General features: G+C 40.4%; 1 protein-coding gene across 6 annotated transcripts in view; it reads right to left on the bottom strand.

The window, feature by feature from the left end:
- FGD3 (FYVE, RhoGEF and PH domain containing 3) overlaps nt 1–17866 on the bottom strand; it is a 96457-nt gene that overhangs the window by 63834 nt on the left and 14757 nt on the right. Inside the window, exons 2-4 of one of the 6 annotated variants that reach the window (XM_030956861.1) lie at nt 5802–5849; nt 5583–5683; nt 5254–5446 (exon numbers count right to left, since the gene is read on the bottom strand). The exons of 1 other annotated variant lie outside the window; for it this stretch is intronic. In XM_030956861.1, the coding sequence (XP_030812721.1) occupies nt 5254–5377 (124 nt within the window). In that variant the 5' untranslated portion in view covers nt 5378–5446; nt 5583–5683; nt 5802–5849. Of the gene's footprint in view, nt 1–2566; nt 5212–5253; nt 5447–5582; nt 5684–5801; nt 5850–17866 lie in introns of those variants that run through there. 4 more of the 6 variants (XM_030956862.1, XM_030956863.1, XM_030956859.1 and 1 more) reach the window with 4 other exon arrangements.

Raw genomic sequence — 17866 nt, 5'->3', positions numbered from 1 at the left:
TTGTTTTTTCTCATAACAGATTTATCTCATTATTTGAGCCTCTGGCTCAAAAGAAATCTTTTCTCAGAAATGTGACATGAATTTCTGAAGAACTAAATTTTTGTCACATTTTCTATATTCAAAATTATAACATCAGGTAACTTCAAGAAAAAGGGAAAATAGGCTACATCACACAGACATACAGCTCTTCAAAGGAGATAATCCTACCCAGATGTAGAAAATTTCTTTTAAGCATTACTTGAAAATTTTGCTACAGCTTAAGACAAAACTCAACATTTTTCCAAATTAAAAAAGTAATTTTATTATTCATTTGGCATCAAATAAAACATTAGATTAATGGGTGACAAGAGGAAAATGTGTGGTTCTTCACATTCTCATGTTGAGATGTAGTGTAATAATACAAAGTGAAAGTCACTGTCATGTTGTACTTACTTTTCAATTGCCCCAATACTGAAACATACTCACAGCTCTGCCACAAAGGCAAGTAAATCCATACGTTCTCAGAAAATGTCACAGACCTACTTTCCCTCCAAGTTTAGATAGGCACAAGTGACAACTGCAATGATTTTTACTTTCATTTATCTAAATTACCATGGTTTTTTTCCATCAAGTATGATGATAACTGAGAAGCATGTAATTACCCTCCTCTGCTGACACTGAAATGCCACCTCCACAGAACATCTAGTACATTACTCCACCAAATTCACTATCAATTACATAGGTTGCTGCTACACCTCTCCCAGGAGGGAGCAGAAAACAGCACCAGGGAGATATCTATAGGTAAGATGCCTCCTCCCCAAAGTAAATACTCTTCTAGAAGACTCCTAAACTGGATCACCCTAAAATATTAACCACAAAACAAGCACATCTAATTCCACACACGTGCCCATAGCTGTGGCAGTGGAGACCAGAAATCAAACTCCACAACTCCCCATCAAAGCCTTTTACTGTGCTGCCACTACTGCCTTCCCTGCACACCCTCTCTAACATGGGGAGTCTTTCATCCCCTTCTGAACAGTCCCAGGGCTTCAGGAGAGCTCAGAATGCCCAGTATGGTCCAACTTCTCACAGTTGTGTTCACCACTCCGAAATCTGTAAGTGGTGATGGAGAAAGGAACTGAACACAAACCTTACTCCCCTCAGGCAGCATTATTTCACTATGTCCCAACAACTGCAGAGGAACAGCCAGCAACATATCTCGCAAAACCCTCTTCCTCCCTGAGAGGTACACTCAGCATCCCTTAGCAAGGAAGGGTAGAAGAACTGTTTGTTTCTTGACCATGATCAGTCTTTTTTATTGTTGTCCCCGAGCTTGCCCCTAACTCCAGACACTCCTGTACAAAGATTCTCTTACACCTTAGCTTGCACATAACTTTCAGGAATCTCCAGGCTCTAGGTCCTACATGGGAACACGACACAGGAATCCTCAGGACCATGGAAAAGCTCAGCAGAAGTTTTCAGATCTGCAACACCAAAATTGCAGTAAAGGCAGACCCTTAACTCCTGCTGAAGGCGCTCATGTCCTTGTTTAGATCCTACCTTAATTATACCACAATCTGAATAATACATTGGACTGAGCTTAATCCAAAAAAGCCCTGCATACATAATTTATTTTAGGAGCTGGATATCATTAAAAGTCCTGTACCAACAGGAGCTGTAAGATACTCCCTCAAACAGCTTAGGGAATGCCCAAATAACAAATATTAAAAAAACAAACAAACAAAAAAAAAAAAGCCAGCAAAAGCATGGAGAGAAGTCTGATCCAGGTCCCCATGTTGTCATGGTGACTTCCCAGTCATTTATGTACTCCAGACACATTGAGAAAAAAGCTGTATTTTCACCCCTCCCTGCCAAATAATGTAAGAAAGGGAAAAAAACCCTGCTAGCTTGTCGCAAGCCAACTAAATGGCAACCAAATCCTTTGATCAGGCAGCACCCATGAAATATTTTAACCAATACTTTTCCTGCACTGTCAATCAGATACTCAGACAACATGGAAACAGACATCAGCAGAAAATTCTAATTAATAATCCATCCAATCTCTTTATCATACAAAACTCTGAACACACTTGAACCAGACAGGTTTCTACTTTCAGATTATTAAAAAAATAATTGCTTACAATATAATTCAATTCATCTCCCATTTGCAGACACTGTTTGCAAGCAATTGGTTTTCTTTTACCAAGTACTATGTGTTCCACATGCCGCTGTTATCATACAGAGCAATCAAATAGTCTTAGCCCGTTCAAAAAGCATAAAATCCTCTCAACGTTTACATGCAAATATTGCATAAATATGGATTTAAAAAAGCAAAAAATCAATACAGCTCATTATGGAGCTGTACAGAAAGAGCAAATGTTTTACTACCAGTACTAAATTGCTCACACTCAGCAAGCACTGCCCAACACTGCCAAACCCCCCACTTCTACACCAGGAAAAGGCTAATGCATAACACAGTCGAGGAGAAGGCATCTAGTAAGACACCATTTTCTACATCATACCTGAAAAAGCATTACAGACTCCACAAGAAAGTGCTATTTGAACAGATCACAGCATGCACACTTACCAGCAGCTCGCCAGCCCAGCCTGGCCAGCCATCTGCCCTTGCCTGCCAGCTCCCAGTGTTCAGGAAATCACTGCATTTGCTTCACAGACCATTCTGATGACCTTCACCCTCCCCATTAATCAATTAATGAAGCAAGACTGTTTTTTCCTTACTAAGCAATGTACGGACACTAAGCCACTTGAAGGTTGCCTGTTCCTTCCTGCTGCAGGGCCTCCCAAATAAAAATTGCCCAGCCAAATTCAGGCTTTTTCTTTTTTTTTATATTCATTCAAAGCTGTAGGAATACACTCAGCCCTTGACAATGCCAGCTTGCATGATGAAAGAGCAAAAGTAGTTTTGAGGCTGCAGAATGCCTTCTGTGGGTTACCATGGAAATAAATGTGGGAAGGGGAGGGGGCTTCGCTGATGGCAATTGCTGCTACTCGGTGGAGATGTTCTAAAGCCAGACTGTGTGGGAGTGTAGTCCAGGAGAAGAAAATGTGTTTTACTATTACTACTATAATTTTATCTGCACTTCCTTTCATTTGCACCAAATTTCACATAGTTGAAAAGCATGAAACTTCCCTGAGATGCTGAGGGGATGCTAGTTGAAACAAGTGCGGTGTAAGATCCCTCCAATGAGGAGCTGAAGAAACTTTATTTACATATCGGAATTTACACAGATAGGAATTAATGCTCAATTGCAATTAAAACTTGATTGACAAAGATGAACGTGTTGCAGAGCTGAGGATGTAGCAAGGAGGACTAGTTTCACAAAGGCTTGATAAGAAGCATCACCTTATCATTAAAACACAAGGTAACCTTTCCCTTACAAAAAATTCTCACATATGGTATGAAACAGATCACCTCAAGGATCTTGTCCCTTGTGAAACTGAGAAAAATTCATCAACAAAAGCAGGGTGGACACTGTGGCACACTGCTCCACAGTGCTCCTCCATGAGATCCTGACTCACACCATCCCACCCTTCCCCTCCTTGCGTCTTTTCAGGGTCCCCATGGAAAGTCAACCAAAATAATCCATGGGAGGGGGAAGCCTGGCACCAAAATCCCAGTTTCATCAAACTGAATATATTTTATACAGATTTAATTAGTATTTTTTAGGATCTTATTAGTAGTATTTCTTAGATATTAAGAAAAATTCTTTCATTGAAACAGAATGGCTAAACATTAGAACAGGCAAACCAGAACAGTGGTGGAGTCATTGTCCCTGGAAGTGTTCAATAAACAAGGAAACATGATGTTTGGTGACATAGTTTAGGGAGCATCATAGGATTCAGTCAAATGTTGGACTTTATGATCTTGGAGGTCTTTTCCAACCTCAGAAAGAGGTAAGAGCTGCTCACTACAGTGACATTAACACATTGCTCCAACCAAAGTGCAATACTCACTGTCCAATATTTGCCACAAAACAAAGCAACTTTCACAGTCATCAGTTTACCACTGATTATTACCAATGTAATTTAATTTTGCACGTCAAAAAATTCTCCAAGCACTGTCTCTGAACACACAGAACTGTTTTTTTAACAGTAGTTAATTAATAGAAAGCTCCACCTTGGCACACTAGCCAGACCTCCTCCCTCCTCAGCCTCTCTGCAGAGGATACCAAGAAGCCTGCACCAACACAAAGACCACTTTGATTTGCAAGAACAGCAGCTAAAGGCAATCCACTTCAAAATCCACCATTTATTTACTTATCAATTCCAATGGGCTTGTTTAGAAACTTAAGCCAAAAAGAGAGGAGGTAAGCAAGTTGTGGGCCATATAAAAGGACAGAGTAAAGCCAGGGTGGAGACACTGTGAGAGCAATTATAAGCCAGCTGGGCACAAGGCTGGAAAAAACCTGTCAGTCTTTGGAGTTTCCTCTGAAAACCCCAGTGCTGGCTGCTCCACAGCTGCTCCAGCCAGCCCCTACGCAGCTGCCTGCTCCCTGGAGCTCCCTCATCTCTCCAGTCCCATGTCAGAGAAAAGGAGACACCACTGAGGCCCCAAGAGAAGTGGCTTATATCTTCTACCCAAGTGGGACCAGGGGAGAACTGGTTTGAGAAGTAACCTAGGCTAGGTCCCTTTCTGACTCCTCTCTCACTTGCAGCAATTTCTGCCCCAATCTGAATTGAGAGAAAGAAAAAAAATATGAAAACATGTTTTTTGCAACATGTCACAGCAGTAAGATGAACTAGTACATTACATTTACACATATAAAATCCCTAGAACACACACTGCCGGGACCTGAGGAAGGCAGGAGCAAACAGTCCAACCCATCATTTCCACCTGTGTTCCTCCTCAGCCAAATATGAGTTCAACATTTCTTTACAAGACCACAAATCAAAAACCCTAATACAAATAAAACACAAATCTGATTTTATGGTATCACAATAAAAATCAGTTTTGCTGATCACACCTGACCCAGATCACAGTACAACTCTCCATGCTTTCCCAAGTTCCTCCAGGTGGCCTCGCCATCATGTCTTTATTACTGCCAACAGCAAAATTTCACTCACAGCAAAATCCCACTTCATACGCAAAGTCGAGGAAGAGCAGAATTAAATCTGCCAATGCAAACACAGCAAAGCGCTATAAAACGCTAGCTACTACACACAAGCAATGGAGAAAGGCTGAAAGGGCTTAAAAATCCAAACAGCCGGAAACCAGAGCAACCCAAAAGCACAGAGCAGCTCTGCAGGGCTCACCTGGCATGGGCTTACATGTTTCTAGCCACACTGCCTCACACCATGCCAGCTTTCCACTGTGCCCCTCTCCCAGCTCCAGCAGGCACCAAGCGGTGCAGGATGGGGCTAGTCCAGAGCAACTCATGTCCACAGTCCAGCTGTCATCCTGATGCTTCTGCCCGCTTGTCTCCTCTCTAGGAACCAGTCTATCTGGCTAATAAATTTTAGGGAAAAACAGAAAGGAAAAGGAAAAAAAAAATTGTTTAGCTCCATAGCCCTTCTGTTGACCACTCTGAAATGAGCATGAGAAGGAAGAAGGGAAGAAAGCACAATGCATAAGCCTCACTTACTCAGGAAACCAGATTAAAAGCCACACCATCAACTACCAGGGAAGATCAACAAGACCAGGGAGCAGCTCAGATTGATTATTCTTTTCTTTAAAAGGCACCTGCTAGGGAGAGACAAAGGTATACAGTGAGGTTGAGCAGAAGGCCAAGAAATTGCAGGGAGAGCATATATTGATTATTAAAAGTCAAGAATATATTGATTTTTATGCATATCATACATACCCAGGTATGTCTTGGAAAGGGCAGCCAGGAGATTTCTTTGAAGCCACCCTGAACAAACAAAAAAGCATCACTGTTTTAGACTTTCTAACAGCTAAATAGCAACAGACTGACTAGCCAACATTTCTGTGATAATGTGGCTAAAGCCTTTGTGCTCCAGGAAAATACACATCATAAAAATCATACCTTGTCTCCTAATAACAAGGCAAGGTATCAGATGTGCAAAGCTGAGGGGAAAAACAGACTTTAGTCTTTTATTGCAAAAACATAAACAGAACAAAACTGACAAATGACTGGCTATTCATTATTACATGATCCTCCTGTAATCTTATTGAAGCTTTTTATCAGAACACTGCATGTGCAAAGAAATGAAGAGTTGATCTCATGGTTAGTGGTGGCTTTTAGATGACTGATAACCTCTTATTGGAAGAACAGACATAAAATTACAAAAAAACCCCCAAAACCAAAAAGGAGACATTGTTAAGGATAAGCTATCATTTCAAACAATGTACCCAGAAAAACAGGGAACAAGTCAATATCTATTATTCGTTTACCTTATTTTTTGTGTCCTGACAACTACATTCATCTGCCGATGAAACAAAGGAAAAGTCAGCTTGCCTAACAGCAACATCTGATGCAGACACTTGCATTGCTGTATATTCCTACTTTCACTAGTTGCATGCACCAAAGTTAAACAAAAAAACAAACTAAGAATATGCAATAAATCACTCAAGCCACAGTGGAACAAGCAAAAGAGCCTTTTCTTTTTTTTTTGAGTGGAATAATATCTTTTAAATAACCAACAAAAATACATACAATGACTGATCTAAGAGCTGCACAAGTGCATCATGTTATCTGGTTCCCAAATGGTTCCCAAATAACACCACTAAAGGTGAAATGGTACACCAGCCCATGGAAATGTAAATTTACAGAGGTCCCAGTTACATCCGGGGACACGCTGTGGTTTGCAATATGTATTTTTATAATTTTCTCCTGTGCAGAGCTAACTGGTTAGGAAGGCAGAACACTCAGGGTACTTTTGTGAGACGTACAGGTTTGCCATATATTTCAACCTAGTCCAAGTCACCTGAAAGGAAACAGAAGTGATTTTTTAAAAGATGACTTTTTACAATTCTCGAGTTTTCAACATTTTAACACCATCTCTGCTAACACCCAGCACTTCCTTCTCATATGGCCTCAAAAAAATTCCTCATATGCACTAATAAGGCATATAGGTGCTATCCTACCGACCCTGGCTGCTATAAATATCAGTTTTAAAAAGCTATATGATACAGTGCTCGTTAATTATTATTTCCCCCTGCAATGATCGGAATGATCAATCACTACAGTGGCACTGCAACTTTAAAGCTTGATCATTCCGATCCACTAGGAGTTACCTTAAAGGCATTAAGACAGCAAGGGGATTTTATCACTGTTCTGTTGCAAGAGCAGCTTTTGAAAACCAAATAACTTTTGAGAAAATAGATGTAGTTCTGCTGTCAATCACTTCTGCTGCCAACATATATTCCTTTAAGAACTCAGTATCTTTGCTCTTTTAGTCTTAAACAAACTAAACAGAAATTTTTGCCTTGGTCATACAAATTTCTGAAACTTATTTCAGAAATTCCCTGCATTAAGACCTGCAGTAAAAATAGAAGTTTAAATCACTTACATGGCCTAAATGGTGCCAAAAAAAGGTTAAACACCCAAATAACTTCACCTACTTAAACTGGGTAATTTTTCTACTAGAACAACCAAAACAAATACTCCTCAATAAAGCTAGAAAATGGGTCTTCAGGCACCTTTGATCCAGCCATTTCATACCACATCTTCAATAAGTGCATTAAATTTCACTGTTCTAATAATAGGTTATAATTACTGTTATCATCACTGAGAACAGACAGGCAGTGCTGACCATTTCTTTAAGCACAAACACTTCTGAGTTTCATCCTGGAGCTGCATGTCCCCAGAGTGTTTTCCTCTGGAATCACACCAGGAGAAAACCCAGAACTGAGCCAGCATGAAGTGGGGAACAGGGGGAGCTGGAAGTTCAACTCAATGAAGTCTGTCAAACAAGTATGAGAGGTGTGAAGTGCCTTTTCCCACTTTCATTTTATTTTCATAGTCAGAAAATGCTTTGAAAGTAAATAGAACTTATTTGTAGGAGGTCACTGATGGGAGCTGTATATTTCTTCCAAAACATTTGGAAAAGAGGAACCAGACTCAAAACCAGAAACCATAAACTATGACATGCACATTTATTCACAGTTGACTTTGCAAGTTCCAGTTTGGTTTTTATCAGGACAAAATCTCATGGTCTCATTTCCTTCAGTTTACAGTGAACTTCATTATTAAAACATGAGGTTTAAAACAGACCATGACTTCACCCAAAAAACAAAGGTAGTCTTTGTGCAAGGGGAACAACAGTTGTATGCTCTGAATGGTGCATAACACCACACAGCTTTAGTAAGACCATGAGCCAGGCCAATTATTCTTTATTTTTTATATGTAATTCTTAATTTTTAATACATGTATATATGCATCCATACACTATACATATATATATGTACACATATACACCTTGACAACCACTCCTTTTAATAACTTCAAACTTAAGGAGACATAGTTTGCTAATGTTACAGTAATTGTTCATGATTAATTTCATGTATAATCTCTTTAAGAAAAATATTAATATAAATCTATCCACAAATAACATCACTGAACAATTTTCTTCCCAAAATCCCTATCACTGCTCCCATAGCAGACAGTGCACAAGAGCAGCACACTGTGCTCAGGTCTGTGACATACTGAAGTCATCAGCGAGGAGAGTGAATCTCTGCAATTAGCTGAATACATGCGTATGTATAATGAAGCAACTTGCCATCTGCATTTCCAGTGATTTCACAGTTTTTTGGAAGCTTGGGGATGTGGAACACCCGGGCTTGCTCTTGGTGAGAGCCCTTTGATAGCAGCTTGTTGGACCACTGGCTGTTTATAATTTTTTTATTCCTACAAAGGCACGCAACAATCCCAAAAGAAAGCAGAGCCCATCAAGATAGGCACTGTACAAATACTTACTAAAAACAGGCTTTGTTCACAGTTCAATTAAATAATGCTTTAAAATGAAAGAAAATTTAAAAAAAAACCCAAAAAATGTTAAGTGTTGCCAAGGTTTCACAGCAGGAACAGAAGTGTAGCATGGACTCCTGGCCAGTGTCCTACCCAGCTCCTGGGACAGGGCTAACTCCCTTCAGCACTGGTTAGCCAGCTGATAGTATTGTTTCAAATAAAAAGAAGTAAACAGGAACCTTTGTTCTCCCACCCCACAAAGTAAATAACTGAAGTATATGTATTTTTGGTGCACACAACTCCTCCACATGGGGGAGGCAGGGGAATTCTTGTGGGAATCCCCTACTAAAACACTGGCAGAACATCACTGGCACTACAGAAAGCAAATCTGTACATTAGTCACAGCCCAATGCAAACAGCATGCACAATTCTGCAGGAGAAAAAAAAAAGGGAGGAAGCACAGAGAGACTGACACCATGCAGAGAAGTTAGTATCATTTTATGCAAGAAGCAGTAAAAAGAAGAGAGTAGTATCCCATATTGATTCAGTTGCACTGAGCAGTAAGAGTATTTGAAAGCAATCAGGTTTAAATCAGTTCTTCCAAGCAAAACCTCAAGTTTTTCAAAGAATCTAAATCCTCTTCATGGCACACTGAAACAGTGTCATCCCACTGCTGCCATATGCCATACCAGGTTTAATAGATCAAAGATTTTGTCTTCCACAAGTAGAAGACCCTTGGATTGATTTTCACAATTTTTAATTGCTTAAAAACAATTAAAATTGTTTTTAAAGATACTTGTTAGCACATGGAAAGAGTCAGGTGGGCTTATACAAGGATTTATACCAAAGTAACACTATCCAGAACAGAAACCATATTTCTGTAACAATCTATAATGTAAATATGGGATGTCCAAAACAAGGACCAATTCCCATCCAAATACCATAATACAGCAGCCTTAGACAAAAAGAAGTGTGAGGATTCATTGAGTTAACATCTATTCTTCATGACTAAGGGTGACAGAATCCTGCAATCATAGAATCATTAAGGCTGGAAAAGACCTGGAGATCATGAAGTCCAACTGCCAACCCAACACCATCACGTTCACCATTAAACCATGTCCTCAAGTGCCACAGCAACATTTTTTTAACACTTCCGGGGATGGTGACTCCACCACTGCCCTGGGCAGCCTGTCCAATGCTTCACTTTCAGTGAAGGAACTTTTCCCTAACAGTCAATCTAAATCTTCTCTGGTGGGGAAGAGGTCATTTCCTGTTGTCCTGTCTCTTCTTCCCTGGGAGCAGATCATGATTTACCTCTGGCTGCCCCCTTCCTGTCAGGGAGTTGTGGAGAAAGACAAAGTCTCCCCTGACCCTACTTTACTCCCCCCATCTCCCTCAGCCACTCCTAGTGCTCCAGATCCTTCCCTAGCTCTCTCTTTCCTGGACACACTCCAGACTCTCAAGGTGGGGCCCAAAACTGAACCCAGGATTTGAAGCACAGCCTCATCAGTGCTCAGCACAGAGGAAAAACAGACTTCCCCTCTGGGCTTCTTTTGGGTTCAGTGCAGCATCTGCTGCTGGAGCAGGCAGAATGCTACACTGCTTTCCTCTACTCAAACATACAACTGGACCACCAGCAGTCCTTCTTTCTCTTACTTAGTTTCCAAATTAATTCAGAAACACCAAAAATGGTGTTAAAACAAAACACTGCAGAAATTTGCACAGTAACAAAGAGCCTGTGATTATATCAGCAATTTTCACATGGACTATTGCTCTACTTCTGGTTTATGAAAAAAGCTTTAACACTCGAAGCTTTATTCTGCAGCTTTTGTAATTAGTTGTATATATGCATGCTTTCATGAAAAACAAAGCAAAAGTTTTTTTGTTCAATTTTGCCTTTCAATTTATCCTTTGCTGTAAAGTAAATGGTTACAATTGACTCAATTGGTCATTTCTCTACCAGGCCTAAGAGGTACAAATGCCCTTGTTTCATTGCCAGGAAACAGCAGCAGTACACTTGCTTGACATGGCAAAGCCATGCATCTCACTCCACACCAAAGGAAAAGTTTAAGCTTTATAGATATGAATTTTTTTAAAAAAAATTTAAAAATAAGAAAAAAATTCTACTAGTTTCAGTATTGCATAGATCCAAAATCAGTGCCTGTACAAAGATCTGCAAAATTCAAATCAACTCAAGCCTGTAGTTTTTAGAGCTCTCGTCTTGGATTTTGAAATGTGTTCAATCATAATTAATCACGCTTAATAATAACCTTAATATACAAAAGGTGTTTTTCAAAACCCCCCAAATATCCCAAAGCACTTCATGAAGTAACATTTCCATTCACATGAAACAATATATCAATTACAGACATTCAAACACCTCCCAGCTGAGATTTTTATAAGGTTTTGGTGAAGGGACCTAGACAAAGCACTACAAATCAAAAGACTCAATTTTGGATTTTGCCAGCTGCTATTTTGGGTGCTGAGCATGAATATTTGGAGAGCACTGCTCTGTGACCAGAGCCTGGTCTGATGAGATGCTCTGGACCCAGAATTAGCTCAGTACCTGCAGAAGGAGCATTTACTTTGGTCCTTCGATTTTTCAAATAGCCATGAAACTGCACCCTGGCTTGAGGAACAAGGTTACAATGCATTTATCTTGCACTAAGTTGCCTATGTTATGGCACCCAGAGCTTCTGGTTTGAATGGTGTTCTTTTAAACACAGCCTCTCACACAGGTTTAAATGTTTGGCACAAGACAGTCCAAAAAGCTCTTTGTTGTAGCTTGCTGCCAAGACGTTTGGACTTAGGATGGTTATCATTTGTTCCCTCCATACTAGTGACATCCTTTAGACAAACATTTGGCAACGCACTCTTGGCTTTAAAAAACCCGCATTTTCTCAAGGAAACATCCTTCCAAGTTAAATGAATATGAAAAATTAGGATCTCTGTATGAAAAAGGTGAAGAACTACTGTACTGGTTATGAAACTTGGACCTGTTGGACTACAGGAAGAAAAGCAGGGCACAAGTGAAGATAGAAAAGGCAGAACACCACTTCCAATAAATTCCCAAATTTCTCACTGTGAGAAAATGTGTGCAAATGCAGTCAAACAAACCACCCATGCCCTCAGTTAATGCCAACAGCACTAAAACAGAGTTGCACTGAACCACCCTGTGACTGGTGTCCCACTCCACTCTTCCCCGACCTGTAAAACATGATTTTCCACACAAGTAATTTCACGTTCATATTAAGGTAAATATTTTGTTGGCCTTGGAACATTAGAGTCTTCTGCCTGCCTTTAAGAGCTCTTCAGATCCTCTTTAATCCCAAACAAAATAAATTTTATGCATCTTTTGCCCCCTTCAGTAATATACCTTGAGAATATTCTGGATTCTTTTTTTTAAGTGAAACATGTTAATATTAAGGCAATTTCCTGGACATTTGTAGAAAACCTTGCACAGCAGACAGAGCCCCAGGACTGTTGGGACTGGTCCTGAAAACACATCACAGCGCAGCTCCTCCAGAGTCCCACTGGCACCCAGGAACTGCATCTGAGGCAGCAATAATCTGCTATTACTTATTAAGTTGGGCTTCAACAGATGTTTAAACAGGACTGAGGTTTATCATCAATAAATCTGTCATGGTCACTTAGTTTTGCCTCTAATTAGGGATGCATAAACCTCCCCTTGTTCAATTTCAAATCTCTTTTGAACGCAGCTTAAAAGCTCCGTTTGTCTCACTGCTTTATGGCTTTGGTCTAATTCTTTTATGGGGCTTTGAGACAAAACTATAGGGAACAAAAGAGTTGATCATGAATATTATAAGAAAAGTTGTGAAAAAAGAGTGAAAGTGAAAAATAAAAGATTTGGGGAACAGATGGTAAGGGAGGAGGGAGGGCAGCAAAGAACACAACAAACACATACCATGGCCTGTAAAATCCCAGCCTGGAGGATTTGTAATTGTTGTCAATATTGTGGTAAAACCTGCAAAGGCACCGGGGCTCCACCACACAAATGGATATTAAAACGACTCACATTCTGATGAGTTTAACAGGGTAAGAAAACACCCTTCTGAGGGTCTTTACTCCCACCAGTAACCTCTCATTAAACAAGAGTATAGAATCTGGAAGGGCCCTCAAGGTTCATCTCATCCCATACCCTGCCACAGGCAGGGACACCTTCCACTAGCCCAGGTTGCTCTATGCACTGTCCAGCCTGGCCTTGAACACTCCCAGGGATGGGGAGCATCATTTGTACATACCCCTCAAATTTTACAAGTATCAAAAGAACACATTTTGGAAATAAGATGTTCTGAAATTTTTTCTAAATCAACATAGGAATACAGAATTTTTCACGCAGGACCACTCATGTTTTCATCCTTAAGCATCAAGCGTCATCTGGTGGACTGACTCAGAACTGCACCAAAGAACCTCACAAAAAAATTTGCTAGGGAGGAAAAAATAAATGAACTAAACAGGGACAATATTTACCTATGGCCTCAGAAATGTAAAGAATAGCAGTCCAAACCTCTGCCAGGTGCAGGTATTATGAAGATCAGCCATAAGATTCTTATAACACATCCAGGGATTTGGTGGACTTACCTTTCTGAAATTTGGGAAACACAAATTTTTTATGACTCACTGTCTAAAAAGCTGTATGCCTCCAACAAAGACATTGAAATATTCAGTCAAATATTTATTTAGTTTCTTAATCTAATCTGAGATCCATAAGTAACTACCTGAATCTAGAACTGGAGCTTTAAAGGAAATCTGTCACCTTGGGTAAAATGTCAGGCTGTTTTCCCTCATCAAGAAAAAAAATAAATTCAAAGGAATCAAAAATCAGATGCCTTAATCAAAGCAAACAGAGATGCTGCAAACCTTTAAATAAAAGCAAATATTTAACTAGAAATCAAACTTTGTATTTCTTTCTGTGCCTTTGAAACGTATATCCTGTGCTTCTCTCTCAACCAACATTAATTAGCTCTGATATAATGATTTAAAAAACCAGACATCCCCTTTTTTTTTTCCACTAAAGAGAAGTAAGAGACTGAGCCAAGAAGAAAAAGATAGATTACAAGAAACTCCTACTAATGAAGCTCCTGGAGACAAATAATAATAATTTTTTTTTTAAAAACCAACCTAAATAAACAAACAAAAAGGAGCCATTGCCAGGATCACCACAAAATTATTTTCTACCAGTTTTAATGCTTCAGTTTTAAAAGTAATCCCCCCTCCAAATGAACATATTACTTTAAAGACATTGATTGTAAAACATATTTAGCAATCTTGATAAGCAAACAATGGGGCACACACCTCCAGGAAACACTCCAATTTATAGGAAGAAGACAAGTGTTGATCAATTTAGGAGGCAGAAAAAACAGCAACATCTTCCTGACCTTTCAAACAATTTCATTGCTTGTTGCAGAAGGTCATGGCTACTGATGGCACTAAAGCAAGTTTTCATTGTTTGAAATCACAGCAAAAGCCAATTGTCAGAGAAGGCAGCCCAGCCTCCACAGCGTGGCTTTATTTGTCAAGGCCCTAGAATGATTTGGGTTCAATGGCATTTTATAGATTGTTTCATTTCAACAAGATGTTCCTGCCATGGACAGGGACATATTCCACTATCCCAGAGTGCTCCAAGCCCTGTCCAACCTGGCCTTGGACACTTCCAGGGATCTAGGGACAGCCCCAGCTGCTCTGGACAACCAGTGCCAGGGCCTCACCACTCTCACGGTCAAGAATTTCTTCCTAAAATCTAATCTAACTCTCCCCTCTGCAGTGGGAAGCCATTTACTGTCACTGTCACAGTCACTCCAGGCCCTTTTCCAAAGTCCCACTCTAAATCTCTTAGAGACTCTTTAGGCACTGCAAGGGGCTCTAAGGTCTCCCAAGAGCCTTCTCTTCTCCAGGTTGAACGCCCCCAGCTCTCTCAGCATAGCTCCAGCCCTAGCTGGTACAATCATGGGACTGTACGCTTTTAATTCCTCTTGTTTATTTCCCATGCTGTATTAATGTGCATAGGGGAATTTAAGCTGGGTCCTAGTGAAGCCAATCTACTGGCTGGAGTGGTTGGAATTGCTTGGCACTGTCCTTCAGGTGCTCTCCTGCTGATCTGTGATCCATCTCCAGGCTCTGGGTATCTTTTGCTGTCACTGCCATCAAACCAGGAGTGCGATGGATTGAGGTTCTCCTACTTTAGTTTTTGGGTCTAGCGGCTGAGTTCTGTGTTAGACTGGGTTGCTCTGTTTATGCAGTCAGACATTTGCAAACATCAATTTCATCATTATCCAAAGTCAATCTGATGAGCAAAGAACACCTTAGAGACAGAATTAATCTGCTCTCCAACATTTCTTTCCTGTGTGGGATCAAAGAGAAGAGTAGCCAAGGCTCAATTTGAGCTTTGAGTCATGGCCCCACCAAGCTGGCTGTCAAACTCCACTGTGCGGGTTTTCCAGGGGATGACAAGTGATATATAACCATCCCCATTTTAGTGCTAGCCAGAGGGGTCCTTTGAAGCTATCTCCCACCTCACTTCATACTACTGTGTTTTTGGTTTGTAGCCAAGCACAGCCTGGGAGCATATAACCTGCTCTCTCTCAAGAGGACAGGCATTCAGTGAGGGTGTCAAGCACACAACAGCAGCTGACAGGCACGTGGTCTTTCAGGGCCTACCATGAGCTGATCTCAAAGCCCTTCACACTCACACCCAGGGCAGATGGTGAACCTCAGCACCACCTTCCTTCCACAGATCCAGTTCCATAGGCTGATGTAAACATAGCAAATACAAGCTATTCTTCTTTCTTTGATATTTTAAAGTAAACATCTTACCTAAGCAAAATCTACCACTAAATACCAAAAACTAAGAATACACCTCAAATGGAACAATGTCCACTATAACTGCTTCCCACACCTCAATCAGAAACAGAAATACTCCAAGAATTGTTTATACTCCTCCCTTACAAGCCAAATCCAGTCTTCCCCCAAAACTGACACAAGAGAGAAGGCAACCGCCAAGTCCAGTCCAACCAGAGCAAGTGAGAGCAGACTTCTTATCAGGAATTTCTAACAGGAAGCATTCACTAAGAAAAGGTTTGTAAAGCCTGTTAGTCTCTGCATCCCAAGTCACAGTTGCCACTAATAAATGCCAATTCTACAGCTGGAGAGAATCCATCCAACTGCAAGGGAGACCATGTATCTATGCACTCTGGATCAAGCTGAAACCTTAAAGGTTATCCAAAACACCACTAGTTCTTCATGCCAAGAGGTGTCTTGCTAGCAACACACTAGCCTAGATATTCCAGCCCAATTTTTTGAGTAGCCTTAAAGCTGATTCAAGTCCAACAGGGTTTTCCAAACAGCTCAAATAACCTAATCCTATTTTTTACAGATTCCAAATAAAGTCCTCAACTGACCAAGATGAATTATGGAAGAGACAAAAAGCTTCAGGAGGCCAGAGGAAACACAGCCAATCCTCTTCTTGACTTTCTCAACTGCTGTCAGAGGTCCAACTGAGCCCACAAAGACTAAAAAGCATTACCTCAAAGCTCAATTCAGAAGTAGCTGATTCAGTCAAAGTGTAAGCACTGTATACTAACACCTAAAAGTCAGTTTTTCTATTATACAGTGTAAGTCAGTACTTGAAACAGGACAAGCTTCTGATTCTCCTAATTAGAAACCCTCAAGCAACCAAGTGCAAAACATGGTCTGCCTAACTGCAGAAAAAGCTAGGACACTAGAGCAGCACCTTACCTCTCAGTAATCTCCTAGTTCCATGCCCAGTTGTTTTGGGTGAAATCTAAAAATACTCTAGGTAGCTAAAGAGGTTAATAAAATTGGTGGGTTTTGTTTGTTTGTTTGTTTGTTTTAATCAGTTTACAGCAATATACCATGCATTTACTCCTGGTGCTTCTATGTAAATATGATCTTTCTATTAGTCCTAGCAGAATAAAAAACTCGCTATATATAATAAGAGGAGCCCTCCTCCACAAACTGCAGGGCAGCAACGGTGCCAAAATTAAGCTGTGTTACAGCTCAAGGCATCAGAATGTCTTACCACAGTGCCAAGTAAAGCCACTTCAGTGAGAAGTCTCCATGCCCAATTAGGGATTGCGAACCCTGTGTTTAGATGCATGGAAAGAAGCCGAGAGATTTACAAGAATTAGTAGGGCCATATCTTGAGTTTCCTACAACACCGACTTTTTCCAGTGAAGGAGATCTGTGGTCTTCTGATGACTCCATCAAATGCCACTTTATCTAATACAAAAAGATGTAAAGCCACCATGACACCAGCTTTTAGCTAAAGGAATCTTTTCCTGATATACATATTACAGATTCATTAAACACTCATCTTTCTAGTTTTGCCTTTGGTGCTGGTGCCAAGACTGCTGGCTGCCAGTACAGTAGTAACTCAAGTTTGTAATGGGGGAGGGGGGCAGAGGAGCATTCCTGACAATATTAGCAATTAGGAGTTTCCTGTAACACCAGCAGAGCACTGACTGGTGAACATCTTTGAAATGCAGAAAATTATTTCCTTCTCTCAGACCTGATCAGCCCTTATAAGACAACCTCTGTTACCACTGTGACTGCAGGACCCCCAGAACTCTGCAGAGACAACAGTTTAGGTTACTCACCAATGAATAAGACCATTACAAAGCTCTTTTCTTAGGCAGAATTCAAATTCTCCCACTTTTCAGCGTCACATTTTTCCTTGCCTTCACGTAACTATCTTAGCCACTGATCACTAAACATCCTTTGCTTACCTCAAGAATGACAGATACCTTTCTGTGACTGCTGCAATTTTTTCCTAATCTTCACAAGCTGAAGCACAAAAATAACTTCTTCAATCAATTTCTACTGTAACAAACACACCCCCTCCGACAAAGAGGAAAATGAAGAGGTGGGGGGGAAACAAAATTTTGTTCCTACTTTTATTTTCCCATTGGAACAGAGTGGTGTAACAGGCAGTAAACATTTTTTTTCCTGTCATTTCCTGC

The sequence above is a fragment of the Camarhynchus parvulus genome, chromosome 12 (genome assembly GCF_901933205.1).
Source record: "Camarhynchus parvulus chromosome 12, STF_HiC, whole genome shotgun sequence".
Classification (NCBI taxonomy): Eukaryota; Metazoa; Chordata; class Aves; order Passeriformes; family Thraupidae; genus Camarhynchus; species Camarhynchus parvulus.
Note: the sequence above shows the minus strand (reverse complement) of the source record. Positions and strands in the feature narration are given on the sequence as shown.